This window comes from Quercus robur, chromosome 2 (assembly GCF_932294415.1).
Source record: "Quercus robur chromosome 2, dhQueRobu3.1, whole genome shotgun sequence".
Taxonomy (NCBI): Eukaryota; Viridiplantae; Streptophyta; class Magnoliopsida; order Fagales; family Fagaceae; genus Quercus; species Quercus robur.
Window position 1 is genome coordinate 70533009 of NC_065535.1, and position 17091 is coordinate 70550099.

General features: G+C 33.4%; 1 protein-coding gene and 1 pseudogene across 1 annotated transcript; one reads left to right on the plus strand and one right to left on the minus strand.

Moving 5' to 3' along the window:
- Positions 1-6530: 6530 nt before the first annotated feature.
- On the plus strand, positions 6531-7166 carry LOC126702599 (B3 domain-containing protein At2g33720-like). The gene has a single exon (XM_050401345.1). It carries the CDS (start codon positions 6531-6533, stop codon positions 7164-7166), a length of 636 nt encoding a protein of 211 aa, XP_050257302.1.
- A 1482-nt stretch (positions 7167-8648) lies between these two features.
- Positions 8649-9308, minus strand: LOC126702605 (transcription termination factor MTEF1, chloroplastic-like; annotated as a pseudogene).
- Positions 9309-17091: the final 7783 nt, after the last annotated feature.

Below are 17091 nucleotides of genomic sequence, written 5' to 3' on the forward strand. Positions count from 1 at the left end.
GATTTCCTAGAACTTAAGACTTGTCTCGTCAGCCTATACCTAGAGTGGTTGGGGGTAGGTTGCGAAAGCTGAAGAGTATGGTCCTGTCAGGTGCAGAATGCTTTATTGCGGTACTGGCAGCTTTTTACTTGTGCTGTTTCTGCACTGTGATCACTCTTCCTTTTAGGGGCATTTATGGCATGCCGAGCAGGAGCTCGTCCTCGGCCATTTCCTTAGACCGTCCCTGACTCTCATGGTGAATCCTCGGCCTTGTATCTCCTCGGCGCAGGCCTTGGGCCTTAACATGAAATGAGCTGGGGTCATAAACTCTCTGGCCCCATAGTTACTATATGTTATTAAAGCTTTTTTCCCATTGTTTGTTAACCTGAGCAAGAGTGGGATTTGTTTTGGTACCAAACTGAAATTTCCTTAAGCAATAAAAGAAGTAGCATCAAGATCCCTCTTTCACTGTTCCCTAGACAGAAAAATTACAACTTAAAATACAATTTAGGATCCGTTTGGATACAACTTATTTTTGCTGAAACTGAAAACTAAAAACTGAAAATACTGTAACAAAATAATTTTTAAATGTGTGAAAAGTACCGTGAGACCCATTTTTAGTATTTTTAAATGCATGAACAGTGCTGCTACAGTGCGTGAACAGTGCTGTTACAGTGTATGAACAGTGATAATTGTCTCATGTACAGTAAATCCATGTGATTTTACTGTTCATGTGTTGAAAAAAAAAAAAAAAAAGGAAGGAAATGGTGAAATAGAAAACGTAGACGTACAATAATCTCTATCCAAACTAGCACTTAAATCAAGAGAAAATTTAGCTAAACTATAAGCAACAAAGTTACATTCTCTTCTAATCCAGTTCAGCATGCAGTGTTCAGCAATATGTTGGTTTCATACATCTACAACTACAATTAGCAATCAGAGGTGGTACTTAGCTATAGTATAGATTACTTTAATTTGCTTGTTGGTTAGCCAATATATATAAGCAATGGCACTACTTATCAAAAAAAAAAAAAAAAAAATGGCAGTCACCTAGGCTTCTCGCTTCTCTGATGAGACTTCCCTAGTCAAATTTCAATTGGATCTGCCCTCATAGTGGCTAAGGCTTGTGATCATATTCATGTAGTGAATCTTTGGGTGAAATACAAGTATAAAACCCTTGTATGGAAGAGTTTTAAGAGGATATATTGTCAGAGGGAACCCAAATTCCTTATGCTTTTTTCGGATTGTTAATTATAAGCCTTGAGTTGTTTGCATTATTCTCATTTAATCTAATCAAATCAACTACTAGTAGTACACCCTTGTGTTGCATGCATGGATTAATATCTCTGTCATTCTCTTGTGTTGTGAGGCAGGAGAAATTATAAGGTCCTTATAGTGGACCACATCATTTTTGCCTAGTGGTTCACCATTTGCTAAAAGGCTTCTAATTATTTAAAATTTTGCTAACTCATTTTATGATAAAAATTAAAGTAAAAGATAAAATCATTTAAACCTATCTGTTCAAAAACAAAATTAAAAGAAAGTGTGAGCAGGGCCGGCTCAAGGCCTAGGCAAGTTAGGCCTAGGCCTAAGGCCCCACTAAAAAACAAATATTTTTTTGGGAAAAAAGGCCCCATTTTTCATGGTTAAAAACCCAAACTTTTATAAAATTATATATATTTTTTAAAGGTTATAATTTTTTTTTTATTAGTGATGTACAAATTTTACTATTACAAATTGCCATGTTATTAATCACAAAAAATGTGATATAAACATTCATTAGTTAAATTAATGAAATTCATCAATGAGAAATAATATCATATTATATTTTGAACATTTTATAGTACTTTTAATTAGCGCATTTTTCTTTTTCATTTCTATTAAGACTCTCAAAGTGCGAGACCAATAGAACCTTAACTCAATTGAAACCCTAAAATATTTCAAAAAGATGTTGCAAATGTGTTAAATAATCAATTATAGATTAATCTCCCCTAATAGTTTGAGACTTTAATTTTTGTAAACTAATATCCTACAAAACCATACACCAAATAATATCAATCTCTCTCTCTCTCTTAAAATCAAAATATAAAATTAAAAATTAGATTACAACTTTATTTAACTATGCATCATCTTATATCCAAAATAAAGTATCTTTTTCAATCGCAATATATTTTTATTTCTTTTTATTAATATTTATAATTCAACTATGATATTCAATTCTCTATATGAAATTAATATTAGTCTAGTTGGTATTATTTATGTATTTAATGTATCAAATTAACCTTAATTTAATTAGTATTAAATAATTTTGTTTAATTAATATTTACATATTAAAGGTCCCACATAAATTTTTCGCTTTAGGCCCCAAATTATGTTAGGCCGCCCCTGAGTGTGAGGGTGTTTAAACGATATCTGTTTAAACACTATTTGTTTCAAACAACATCTTCTCCCTTAATCGGTAAGGTCCATATCATATGAAGCACAACGCATTTAAGCTCAAGAATGCTGATATGCAACAGTATAACTCTGTTTACAAAACAAGTTCAACTTAAAGTTCTTTATCATATTGTGGACCTTAAGGGTTAAAAGTGAGATCCAGGAGAATTAAATGGACAAGGAGATTAATATTTGTATGGTCCGCGACTAAGGATATCTGTTTATATAAACGCAATAGGGATCATGGTTAGGTGAGAAGAGCAATGCAATTTCCATGGAGAAAAGCTGCATTTCTAAAGTTCTTTCCCTGTCTACAAATTTGCCTAACTATTCTTTCAAATGGATATGCAGAGAGACAAATCGTGCTCCTCATGTATTGGCCACCCAGTCTCTTAAACAAAGGTTTTGGGGTAGTTTTAATGTTGATTCTGGACCCAAGGCCTTTCTTGATGTAATTTTTGAGGATAGCAGCGAGTCCTCTTCTTTGGTATTGCCTTGATGTTCACTGCTTTGTATTTTTATAAAATCTTTTTCTCTTAGCAAATAAAAATGAAAGGGCACCTAGCCACGAGAGGAATTTTTTGGCTTGTGGCAAAGAGAGGCTTTTTAGACTTGCTTTATATATTTATTTTACATCCTTCACCATGCCTTGTTATACGGATTGTTTGAATTGGCCAAGTATATATATTGGTTGTTGAAACGCGTACAAATGCAAAATTCATAGCTTATGTTCTGTTACCAACAAAGGAATGAATCCATTGCGTTCTAAAAACTCATTGCAACAATACAAAACATGGCAAAATAGAGAGAACAAATCAGAATAATCGAATGTAAAAGAGATGTCAATTTTTTTTTTTTTTGGATGAGAAGACTTGACTTTTTATTCATTATTTGTAAAAGAGGAAACATCGTGTTACATGCAAACTCTACGTGATTAAGATATTCCTCTAGCCATGCAACATAATTTTCAACATTAGCTGCATGTTGAGCCAACAAGTGGGCCGCCACATTTCCTAGCCTTTTGACAAAGCAACATTTCTAAATCCTTTTGCGAGATGGTGCGTTCCAGCAACAATGTTTTGCACCGAAGACGACGCCTCGCCCAGACCTTGAAGCGCGTTACAGATAGGTTTAAAAAATATTAAAAATAATAACAATATTTACCAAAAAAAAAAAAACAATAATAACAATAACTATATCTCAGTAATTCCCAGAAAACCCGCCCTTTTATTTATTAGATTCCAGACATGCCATTCTCAATTTTCACGCTGGAAAATCCCGTACGAAATCTGTTCCTCTTTCTTCCAAACGTTATAATTTTCATTATTTCCACAATTTGCTGACAGCTGTTGTGACTTGCGAAAGACTTAGACTGGACAAAATTCATCAATATGAGACGCATTAGACTAAGAGCATTCACATTAAAAATGTGAAAAATGCTAAATCATAATCTTAGTTGTCATTCCTTTAAAATATCATTCACATCAATTATGTTATTCTTAAAATTTTTGACATCTTTGCTACAGGGGAGTGTCATCTTTGACACCTTACTGTAGCAAGTTGCTAAAAATTTTTATTATTATTTTTTCTTTTTCTCTTTCTTGGTCTCTCTTGTGCCGTTTCTCTCTCTCTCTCTCTCTCTCTCTTATTGGATAAAAAAAAAGAATTATAAATAATAAATAAATAATATTTTAATGAAGTGGTAAAAAAATAAAACTTTTGATGTTGGGTGTATTATAAAGTAGAGTGTTAAAATAGATAAAGTAACATTTTAAGATGCTAAATACTATATTTTTTAACATATTTGATGAGAATGCTCATAAGAGTTACGACTAATATGATGAATAAAACACCAATTCTACTACTTACCCCAGAACACAACTCAATTTGTAACGCATACAGTACTAGATCAGAAAATAAAGAAAAGCCTTTTCAAATTTAAGCAAAATCCCTGTAATTCCCAATAAAACACCAATTGGGTCGGTCTTAAATTCCGCAATTAATAAATTCAAGTATTACTTTATGAAGTAATTCTTATTGAGAAAATCAAGAGACACGACGAAATAAACAAATCACCCAAATTTCAAATTTTTATTTCAGTTAGATTTAACAACTAGGTTTTTTTTTAATGATCGATTCAACCACTAGGTAAAGTGTAATGTAGAGAGGCCTCGTATTGACTATTGTGATTATGGTGTTGATTGTGAATAAGAAATATATGTTAATATCTATGTAATCTACAAAAAGTAATTACAATTTGAAGCTTCGCATGAGCTTAAACACTTGAGAGAGTACAAAGAAAGGTATTCTCTTGGTGTAGTTTTGGTCTCAATTACTTGTATAAAGTTATTCCGAACTATATAACGAACCGTTAAACTGTTGTATTTTGGAAGAGATAAGTCTTGTATTTTGGAAGAGATAAGTCAATAGAGAAGGTCTATACGGATTTACTAATTTTGCCAACTATAGCGGATTTGAATCTCTTTAAAGAGAACGAGATTTTCGTGCCTTTGTCCGACATGGTCAGATTAAAATTCCAAATTTCTTGTAGTTAAAATATTATTTTATTATAATTTTCTTCAAAAAGTATTATTGTCTAAATTAGATTTTTACAATAGCAAGGAATGTGAATTTTATTCTTATTGTGTGTTTAGTGAATTGAAAGATTTGTACATATTTTTTTAGTGCTCATTTGGGAGGAAAGAATGGAATGAAATGGAAAGATTTGTGCATATTCAGCACTTTATTTTAAAATAAGGGGTCTAATAGTAATATTATCATAAATTGATTTCATTAATTTCCTTCTATATTACTTCCAAATAAGATTACTTACATTCCATTCATTTGTATTCCTTTATTTTAAAACATTCAAATAATGTTACTTAATTCCATTCATTTTCTTTCTTTTCCGTTCTTTTCCTTTGCTTAAATACATTCTTTTCCATTCAATTCCATTTTCTTATGAACTTACAAATGGAGCTTTAAGGTGGAAGATCTGCTCCTAGAACAACAATGCTGGGACTACAAAAAAGTACACAACTTTTGTGAGTTGTGGTAGAATTTATATACTTGCGGCAAAAATTGTGTGTATATATATATATATATTTTTATTTATTTATTTATTTATTTATTTTAATATTCGTATAGTTTTTCATAGAACGTACAATTATAGACGATTCTAAAAGATGCCTAGTGTTGCCAGTTGCAACTATGCAATCTGGCATTGCTTATGAAAGTTTGACTGTTTATTAGATTAGGTTCCAGCCTTTAGCAAGGCCCCAAGTTGACATTTGTGTGTATGCTAGTTAAAAGTTTTGAATTTTGATAGCTTTGGAATGGAAAGACTTATTATTAGTTATAAAAAATTTATCCATAGATTAATTTGACTTTAACTCCTTAACTTTTTTTTTTTTAATTATAAAAAAGTGATAATGTGTTAGCTTTTTTTTAATAATGTGTTTCTTTTTTCTTATAAGAAACACATTATAAAAACAGCACCAAAACAAAGAAACCTCCCCTCAAAGGCTCTAACTCGTTTCCTTATCAAATTGATAGCTTGATAGCTTTGAAAAAGGAAAGACTTATTAGTTATAAAGTAATTAACCATAGACTTGACCTTTAACTCCTTATCATTTTTATAACAAAATCATAATGTTTTTTTTTTTTTTTTTTTTTTTTTTAAATTTATTTATAAGAAACACATTGTAAAAACGGAGAAATTATTGTGTATTAGTTCCGGATTACTATAAATGCGTATTCTATAATTTCATATGAAGGGTGGGTCCTTCTAATTAAATTCATAGTAGGACCTATTATTCATGTGAGAGAAGGGATTACATATTTATGGTACTCCAAGAGTATTTAATAATTTTCTATAAAAACAGCACAAAAAAGAACCTCCCCTCAGAGCCAGAGGCTCTAACTCGTCTCTTTATATAGCCATAAGCCATAGTGCCATACGTCCCGCCCTGCTCAAACCCACATATATCCTCTATAATTCCCAATGCTTAAACCTCCAAACTCCCAAGCAACCAACAAACTCTCTGGTCTCTGCAACCCTTCTTTCTTTCTATCTTTTTTTTTTTTTTTAACCTAACTTCAAAGCCCCATCAGCCATGAATCCGATGAGTTCTGCATCTGAAATGACAGAAAAAGAACTTACCTTGAATGGCCAACTCCAAGTCAGTCAAGAAAACGTCTTTGCCCATCATGAATCTGAAGGGGTTTCAACAGAATTGAAGTTGGGTTATGGTTCTTGCATCACCACAGAGAGGGAATTAAGTGAAAACTTGGTCAGTTTCTCTCTTTCAGAGACAGCTCGCGCAATCAAAAGAATGAAACTTGAAGAAGGAGAAGGGCCTAACAGTGTGTCATTGGAGTTGAAGGTTGGCTTATTTGATCCTTGGGTTATCAGGAAGAGGATCACGTTTAGTGATATTAACGTCGTAAAGTCCAGGCTCTTGTTACCAAAATACTTGGTTGAGAAGCATATTTTGCGACAATGGGAAGCAAGCATTGAAAACATTAAGAATAATGGGGTTCGAGTTGCTGTTTGGGATTGTGATACCAAGTCCGAACATCAATTGCTGTTCAAACAGTGGGGTAATGGGACTTATGTACTCATTGAAAACTGGAATATGGGATTTGTGAGGAGGAGGGGCCTGAAGGAAGCTGATGAGATTGGACTTTACTGGGATCAAAGCAATTCAAGATTCAGTTTTACCATTCTCAAGCAGGCTTTAAGCAATTAGTCCTCCACTGTTGGTCAGCTTCATTTCCTTGCTAATTATGTACTGCATCTGGTCTGAAAGATTGAAACATTGTTATCTTTTAAACTAATAAGGACCGTTTGGTAAGGTTATTCTAGTAACGTTGTTTGTATTTTTTTAAAATATATGTAAGTGAAAAAGTGTGTAGAAATACGTATAATATTATTAAAAAACTGAAATCATATTATTAAACAACTATACCAAACAGGGCCTAAGTCTTCGTTTTTCCCCTATGTAGTAGCTTACAACGTAGAAGAAGAAATGGAGAAGAGTGAACCTATTTCATTCTTTTTCTTTTTTTAAATCAGTTTCCTTTCCTATGTTCTTAATCCGTCATGGAATTATCCAAAAAATAAAGCTAGATTTCGTAATAGTTTACAAAATCCGAATAGAGGTCCAAGCAAAATCTGAATGTGATTTGATCAATTGTAGGTTTCAGTAGTCCAGGGAAGGGTTGGTTCTTGTTTCAATTCAATGTATTTCTATGCTTTTACTTCCGTATTTTTGGAGGCATCTAATTCTTCAGTTTTAGTTGTTTCCCATAAGAGCTGTGTTGCAGCATTTATTGGAACTGAAATAGTGGGGATGAGGATGAGATACATGAATAATGGGTGTAGAGAATTAAAGATTGGTCAACGTACAGCTGAGCTGACAGCAGCTTATTATATTCTCTCCAGTGAGATTCTGAGAAAGGTGCGTCCTTGTCTTGTTTGCATGTGTTTCATGCGGCCCATTATGAAACCTAGGGTACAACATTTGACATTACACCAGATATCTGGAATTATAAATGGGAAGCAATAAAAAAGAAGACAAAAAAGAAAGACAACTCATGGTGAGTTGCAGTAAAAATGGTAAGAATTTTTATATTTCTAAGCATTGCTCTTTTGACGAAGTACTCTTTGGACGAAGTAAATTATTAGAGTGTCAGTATCAATTGTGCTAAAAAAATGTTATTTTGATATACTAAAAAATTGCTTTATCTATTTTAACATATAATTTTTCCATTTACCATACATCACATCTCTTATTTTAAGACATCACCTAGCCTATTAAAATAACTTTAAAAACTCCTACCTTTTATTAAAATAAAATAGGCAGAAACACTATTTTGGTGTCAATGTAAATTTAGTCCCTATATTTTAGGAGCGGTCAATTTAGTCACTGTTATTTTCAAGTCATAGTCAATTTAGTCCCTACTGTTAGATGATTAATGAAATTTGCTTAGGTGGCAAATAGAATACACACATGGCATAAATTAAATTAAAATATAAATAGTCCTTCCATGTCAGCCCTTCCACGTCAGCTTCCACTACTGTTAATTCCACCTGACTCTCTATCTCTCACATGGCCCACGTACCTTCTCACTCATTGTCAAACACAATTGAATTCAAAATACACAAATTAAAATTCCAATCCCTAACCCACAATGAACATGAACTCCTTCACGGCCAAATCTCTTCTCGCCTAACTAAACGAAAAATACTGAGGAAACATCTTCAAGTCCACTATATCCCCTTTCATTTCTTCCAAGAAATACCTCACCTTGGGGAGCAAATTATTTGTAATACTAAAAGTCAACAACCTAGGTGACCTTATCACCGTACTAACCACTTCCTCATAAGAAAACCCCAAACTTTGCAAAAACTGAATCTTTGGCAAAAGGGTATCTTCCACACTTGAAACCAATAGCACTACGGTGTGAGAAGTGATTGAATGAGGACCCACAAAACCCAAGTTTTGTAGAAAAGAGAAAGTGGGTCTTAATTGGTTTGGGACACTGGAAACTAAATTCTGGGGCATTGAGTTATGGACTTTGGAATGTGAAGAAATGGGATTCAGACCTCATTGAGAAGGAAATCAAAGATGGGGTAGAGTTGGGAGTTGTGGGTACATGTCTAGAATTCGACCAAGGGAAGAGCGAGTGAGGCCAAAGGAAGAGCGGCATTGCTCGACAGAGTGGAAGGAAGAGAGTGGGGAGGAATGGAAATCTGGGTTGAGTTGGAGAGCTTCGTGGGAATTGATGTTGAGGTTTTCAAGGTCGAGGATTTTCTGGCAGAAGAGGAGGCCTGAGTTTGAGGAGGAAGAAGAAGGTAGAAATCCTAAACATTGAAAGTACACCACCATTACCTTTCAAACAAATGTGGCAGAAATTTTAAAACTTCAACAAATTAAGACATCACCGTTACTTAGTAGTTGCGTTCATCAAATTTTGATTTGTCCCTTCACAAGTAACTAGCTCTTCAAAAAGCACAGTAATCAAGTTATGGACATGGGTGAGTTACAGAGTTGTTCATCAATGGTTTTGGTCTGGAATCACCAATGGAGTCTTCGAGATGAGAGGAACTTTGATTGTGGGGATTAGGCGAGTAAAGATTTGGTTGTGAAGGAGTTCATGTTCATTGTGGGTTACGGATTTGGAATTTTAATTTGGATATTTTGAATTCAATCATGTTTGACGGTGAGTGAATGTCTGGATGGTAAGTGGGTCATGTGATAATCACATCAGATTAATAGTAGTGGAAGCTGATGTGGAAAGGCTTACGTAGAAGGACTATTTATATTTTAATTTAATTGATACCACGTGTGTATTTTGTTTGCCACCTAAGCAGATTCCATTAGTCATCTAACGACAGGGACTAAATTGACTGTGACTTGAAAATAGTAGGGACCAAATTGACCGCTCTCAAAATATAAGGACCAAATTGACTATGACACCAAAATATAGGGACCAAAATGATGTTTCCGCCAATAAAATAAAATAATAAACAATGCCAAAGAATCTTTGGACATATGCCAACCACTTTTTGGCCACCACCTCCTTTGCAACAACCACAACTCCATCACCAGTGATCTTCTATAGTTTCGACCTCAACACCCATACCCATTGTGGCTCATCAATCACGACCCTTTGTTGCTCTCTTCAACCAAGAAACCAACCAACAACGCCTCCAAGCTTTATGTTAGAATTCATGCACACACTAAGCTTCATCAATGGTGTAAACCAACTCTGTGATGAGAGAGAGAAAATATCTGAATGTGTATGAATTCATATATACAATAAACAAGCTCTGCTTCTAATATATGAAACAGAGAGGCGGGAAAAGAACTAACCAAATCACTGTGGGTTCCTGTTTTGGATAGTACTTAGGCCCAAATGATGATAAGGATCTTGGGCCTCCCAAGATAACCATGTTTATTGGTTGGTGGACTGGGTTTGGTTCATTGTAGCTATATTAGGCTGATTACGAACCAAGTTGTGCACAAAACATGGGCTTTACAATGCATATACATTCATACATGCAAACATATACATATTATAAAATAAGTGGCCGAGGAATGGTAAAAAATTATTAAGAAAATGCAAGTAAGAATGTTAGGAATCCTCAGAAAATAGAGTGATGTGTCATTATATTATTATTATTATTTTTTTTTTAAGGTACATTAGACCCTATTTCTCACTGGGATATACCACGAGGTTCAAATAAGTTAAAAAGTCACAGACTTGGATAGCTTTTTGTAGGCTTTCAAGATTTGTGAGGTTTGAATTCCCTTAAATCCAAGTGTATCCTTAAGCACTTATTACAGGATCCTTTACAATACCTTTCTCTTCTCTCTATTTTTCTGAAGCTTAATGAGTCTCTCTAATGCTCTTTTTTTGCTCTGATTAATAGTTGTTGAATGCCTTTTGCTGATGACTTAATCCTCCTTTTATAGTACATTCCTAAAGTTTTTGATAGGCCATTGATTCCCTCCTTTTGCTGCCTTGGGTACCAGAACCAATGTTGTGTCAGCAACATTAGTGGCTGACCCTTTCATTATTTTTTCATTGCATTCTTCTTTTGAGGTTACCCTCCAAAAGTCCCCAGCTAACTTTCTTTTTTTGGGGGGTCCTGATAGGGCTAGCTTCTATTCCTTTTCCCAAAGCTTCTAAAGAGACTTTTCAGAGCCTTTTTTTGGCTGCCTCACCCTTTGTCCTTTTTCTTCAAATAGGTAGATTCCTCACTATCATGTTGAAAGATCTCTAACCACCTTCCTTTATGGTTCACCTTCCTACTTTTCCCGAGGTACTAGGCTCCTTTCATCAGGTGCTGATTCTTAAGTCACCATCTGTTTCCAAAGCTTTTCTTCTGAGTTGTGGGCGGCTGATGGGACATAACTTTCTTCGTTCCTTGTGCCCATGGGCATGCTTCCTTTAGCTGTCCAAATCCCAGCTGATTCTTTCCTGCACTTCCCGAAGATCCCCTCCCTGGCTTTAGTAGTTCTAAGGTATCCTGGTCCAGTCCCTTTTTTCTCCCTGGGCCATTTAGGAGCTCCTTTTATAGAGGGCTGGGCCAAACTTCCTTTGCTCTTTTTTTTTTTCCTTTCTTCTCTAAGGCCCAGGGCTTACTCATTCATGGGCTTGGGCTTCCTTTTGCCCATTTTAAATGGGCCTTGGCTCATGGATTGGGCCTTCCTTACTTTTGAGGGCCCATTTGCTTTGGATCTTGATACTTGTAACATTTTGAACCTCAATAATAACTAACTAACCAACTAACCAATAGGAAAATGCCAGCTGTCATCTACCCCTAACTAATTCTACTATACAGACAACTATATGTAGTAGCTTAACACCTATATACAAACGACTTGCAGTTTAGGCATATGTACAAAACTATCAGTTCTTGATCTTTACATTGCTGAACTACAACACATCATCTAACAATCCCCCTCAAGAGGAACTATAAAGGTTGATTAATTTCATCTTGGATAAGAGATACAAGAATTGCTTTTGGCTGAGAGGCTTGGTGAACAAATCTGCTTTCTGATGTCTTGTAGGCACATGGAATGTTTAGATCACTCCATCTTGGATTTTCTCCCTAATGAAGTGACAATCAATTTCAATATGTTTGGTTTTCTCATGAAATACTAGATTTGTAGCAATGTATAAAGCTACTTTGCTATCATAGTGGAGAGAAGTTGGTTGTTTGTGTATGTGACCAAAAGTACTAAGTAAAGCAATTAACCATACTATCTAACTAGTCACACTAGTCATGGTTCTGTATTCTGACTCGGCAAATGATCTTGAGACAACTTGTTGCTTCTTGCACTTCCACGATATCAAGTACTCACCTAGGAACACACAAAAGCCAGAAATTGACCCAAGAAGACAACAGAGACTTTGACGCGCCGTTTTGTTATTAATTTGTTGGGCTGGACTAGGCATATATGGATTAAATTGTATAATTGGGCCCAAAACTTTTATTTTTAAAACTAAATTACATTTGAAGTCCTAAAAATCTTGCATGTTTATTTTTCCCCCCTTTTTTATGTTTGGGTTGGTTGAAAAGCTAACCTTTTGTTCTCTCTTTCTCTCTCTCTCTCTCTCTATATATATATAAAGCTAACTTTTTATTTTGCCTAGCAAAATGGCCTGACAACCCAAAATAACGTGATCACTACATCTTCTTGAATTGGTTTGGATCTTAGAGGTACTATGGATTATGTTGGGTTGAGAATTTTCCAATCTAACCCATGCATAATATTAGTATATGGTTCTGATTGTGATCACACCATAATATGGAGAACCCTTACACAGGCAATAATCTTCACAAATGTAGAATTTTTTTAGCTAGTAGAGAGATATAATTTTTGGGTAAGATTGTAAGTGTAACTTTGAATTAGATATATTTGTTCATTAACAAATATGTCCATTTTCAATGGTAGTGGCGGCTCCAGGAATTTTGTTCAGGATGTTCCTTAGGAAGCATAAATTACACAATTATTTATTTATTTATTTTTTTAGCCTTTAGGTAATTAGGTTTGATTCAATGTTATTAATTACATTCCGTTCTAGTCGTAACGGCTGGAAAATACCGTGTCGGTAAACAAACCGGAACAGTAACCCACCCTATTCCACTTCGGAAAAAATTTCAGGTCATTCCGATCTATTTCGGGTGTTTCGGTAAATACCAGCTGAAATTCAAGATTCGGCCGGCATGAAGTTTGTGCTTAAAAAAAAAAATTGTTCTTAAAACCAAAAAAAATTTACATTCTGTAAACCAAAAAATCTTAAAAGGAAAAAAAAAAATGAAAAGAATTAAAAGAAATGAACAAAGGTACCTGTACAGCTAAAAAAAATTCATATTGAGAAATTTGAGACTCAAAACTTGAGAAAAGGCATTGCCGCATTGGTACTGGTACAAGACACAAAAGTTACGAACAAGGAGGAAGGCAAAACGGAGATGTAAAAGCGTAGATGAAGATGTGATAAAATTTAAAAGTTTGAAGTGTAAAAATCGAGGAGACAGAAGACGTGTGTGGTTAAGAATAAATAAGAAAAAATAATTAAAAATGAGAAGTAAGTAATATATATTTGGTGAGGAAAAATAATACTGTAATAAAAAATAATAAAAAGTTGAAAATTGTGTTGTATTAGGCAGTGTGCTTAGTCGAAGGAATCAAGCCACTGCCCAGCCTGTGGTAGTTTTATTATATATATATATATATATATATTTTTTTTTTTTCAGATTTTAGTTCAAAATATTTTTTTTTGAGTTTTTCCTTTTTGCTTGAAAGACCCCAATATATATGTTAAGTTGCTCAAATTATGGATCAAAATTTAATTTTATTGGCATAAAAAAAATTTCAAAGTGGTGCCAAAATTTTTTTTAAAGGTAAATAAATATAAAATTTTAAACTATTATATATAATTTTTTTTTTCAGATCAGGGCCCTGGCCATAAGGTGGTGCCACCACTGTTCAATGATGCATGGTTGTCTATAAATATAGGGACCCATTTGCATTTGGACACGATTAGTTCTCTCTGCATGCATACACAAGACTTCACAATTAACACTTGAAAGCAAGCAAATTTCGAAGCATAAGAACATAGGCTAGCAACGTTTAAGATAGATTGCGCACCAATGCACCCAAGTGTAATGTTGTGTACACATGACATGTGGTTTGACTCACCATACTCTCGCATTATTAAACCCTTTGAACGTGTGATGCCAAAAATGTGACCAACTAATCATCAAGATGCAAGAAAAGTGAGAGGATTATAAGTGCATGATTCTCCTAGATCATACATGTGTTAAGGAATTTTGTTGTGTTCCATGAATGCAAGATTTCAGTCCCAGTGTGCCCCATGATATGCATGGTAAGTTAATCATTCTTCATGCGTATGTGACTGTACTTTTGGTCTCAGTGAGCTGCTGTTGCTTGGTTCCTGGATGCTGACTTTGTAGAGAGGTGATGGAGATATACATGAGAATGAAATTATTCATTTATTATTCAGGATGCTGGATATCAGAAATTGAAGCCTACGCAATCAACTCAAGATTTTCAAACAACTGAAAATTTTAACTATCATAGGAGAGGTAATCCCCATTGGCTCTTTTCATAAATGATTTTCAGAAATTTTAGTTGTCATGAATAATATTTATATACTTCCTTTCGAAAATTATATTTGCACGTGTATTTCAGAGGTAATCCCCATTTTCTTTGCACATGTAAGACCAGAGGTGGATCTACCTAGACATGGCAAAACAGGTCAGAATTTTCTGACCCGACCCGAACCCTTTTTTTTGACCCGAAGCAAAAATGGGTTGACCCGTGACCCAACCCGACCCGACCCGCGACCCGACCCGACCCAAACCCGAACCATTTTTTTAAAACTTTTTTTTTTTGGTAAAAAAAAAAAATAGTAAAATCAAGACAATATTGGTTTAATTGTTTTTTGTGAGCTTTAAAGAAACAATTGATGCATTTACATAAATGCATGCAAATTAATTGAAAGATAAATGGTTGAGCATTCTGTAATGAGTAAAGATTTTTAAATATCAAATAGTAAAATACATGCCAAGATAATCTGGTTACAATAGAGTTAAAAACATAGATTTAAAATTGTAGACTTGTGTGAGAAACATTCACAAATGTGAAAATAGTGAAGCCAAAGTATCAAATTAGCATAAATTATGAATGCTTAGACCTATTTTTTTAACAATTTAAGTCCAAAATAAATGGCTTTTCAAAATAAATTATGATATTTCCTAGTGTGTGTGTTGCTTAACAATGATATGATATTCATAAAAGAGACCATGTATAAATAAGTAAGCAATCAAACTTTAATGTATATCTCAATTGAAATAGAGTGCCAACCACAATTAATAATAGATTATAAAATTAATTTTCAAGATTGTAAATTTCTTATATGTTTTTATTCTTTATCAAATGGGTTATCCAATAAGTCATTTGTAATTTTGTTTTATATTTTGGAATGTTGATATTGTGTAGAAATAAAACTTGTGTATTTGTTTTACTTATCTTTGTATTATTTTGTTTTAGATAACAATGTTAGGATTTGTATAACTTTAAAATTATTGAATAAATATTAATAAGTTTAACTGAGTTTATTCTTAATATAAGTGGTGAATTCAAAATAATGCATTTTACATCAAGTAATTTGTTGCATAACTTTTCAAATGGCAAATACATGTTGTTTTCTTTATTAAAAAAAAAAAAAAAATCATGTAAAAAATACGGGTCAACCCGACCCGACCCACAACCCGATTGACCCGAACCTATTTTTAACCCGCTTAAAATGACCCGTTTTTGACCCGTGACTCGTTTGACCCGCAACCCGATTGACCCCGGTCCGACCTGCCCATTTTGCCATGTCTAGATCTACCTTTGGACCGGGGGGGGCAAAGGCCCCCCCTAATTATTATTATTATTTTTAATATTATTATATATATGTGTATTAATTTTAGTAATTTTGTTCTATAAAATTACATTTTATTTCCTTTTAACAATATCATTGATTCTTTTAAGAGTAATGCTATTTTCACAAACTTTTTTATAAAATTTTTACAAACATTTTTGGCAGCAAATTCTTATTGGTTCGCATATGAGCACACCATTTATATCATTTTTTTACTTACTAGTAACCACTTATTATATAAATAATTTATTAAAAAAAACTTGCAGTTCTAGTATTTTTCTCATTTTAGTGACCATAAAAAAATTTATAGATCTAAAATCTAAAATGAAATATACAAGCCAAAAAAAAAAAAAAGCTCAACAACAAAAATTATCAATAAAACTAAAAACAAAATTAAGCTCAATTAACTAATTTTATCCAAAATAAATAACCTTGCCCTTTAAAAAAATTCTAAACAAAAATAATTTTGTTTTTACCTACCAAAAAAAAAAAAAATCTTAACAGCTAAGTAGCAGAATTAGAGGTTAAAATCACTACACATAGCCAACAGTAAAACCGCCTCCTAACTCAAAGTTCTGGCTCCATTCCTGTGTAAGACCCAATAACATCACACATATAATAAACAGTATGCCATGGTTACATTTTTATTAACATATCAGGATTGCTTTTGTTCATACTTAGCCTTTATAGTAAAATATTTTATCTGATCTTGAAAGCCTTTCCCATTTAAGTCTTAAATTTCCCTTTCAAAGCTATCAAAATGTACAACTAGCTCACACAAGAGTCAAACTTGGTGATTTGCTAAAGGCTTGGACACAATCTAATGAACAGTTACAGTTTCTTAAACAATGCCAGATTGCATGATTGCAAATGGCAACCCTGGTCATCTTTGAGAATTATCTATTATGGCACTTTCTAGAAGCAGGTCTTCCACCTCAAAAGAATATGTTTCAATTCACTAAAAAATTGGCGGCGCCACCTTATGACTAGGGTGGTCCCACCCTAATTTGAAAAAAAATTTATATATAATAATTTAAAATTTTATATTTATTTATCTTTAAAAAAAATTTTGGGACTACTGTGAATTTTTTTTATGCCAATAAAATTAAATTTTGGTCTATAATTTGTGTAACTTAACAATATATTGGGGTCTTTCAAGCAAAAAGGAAAAACTCAAAAAAAAAAAAATTTTGAACTAAAATTTGA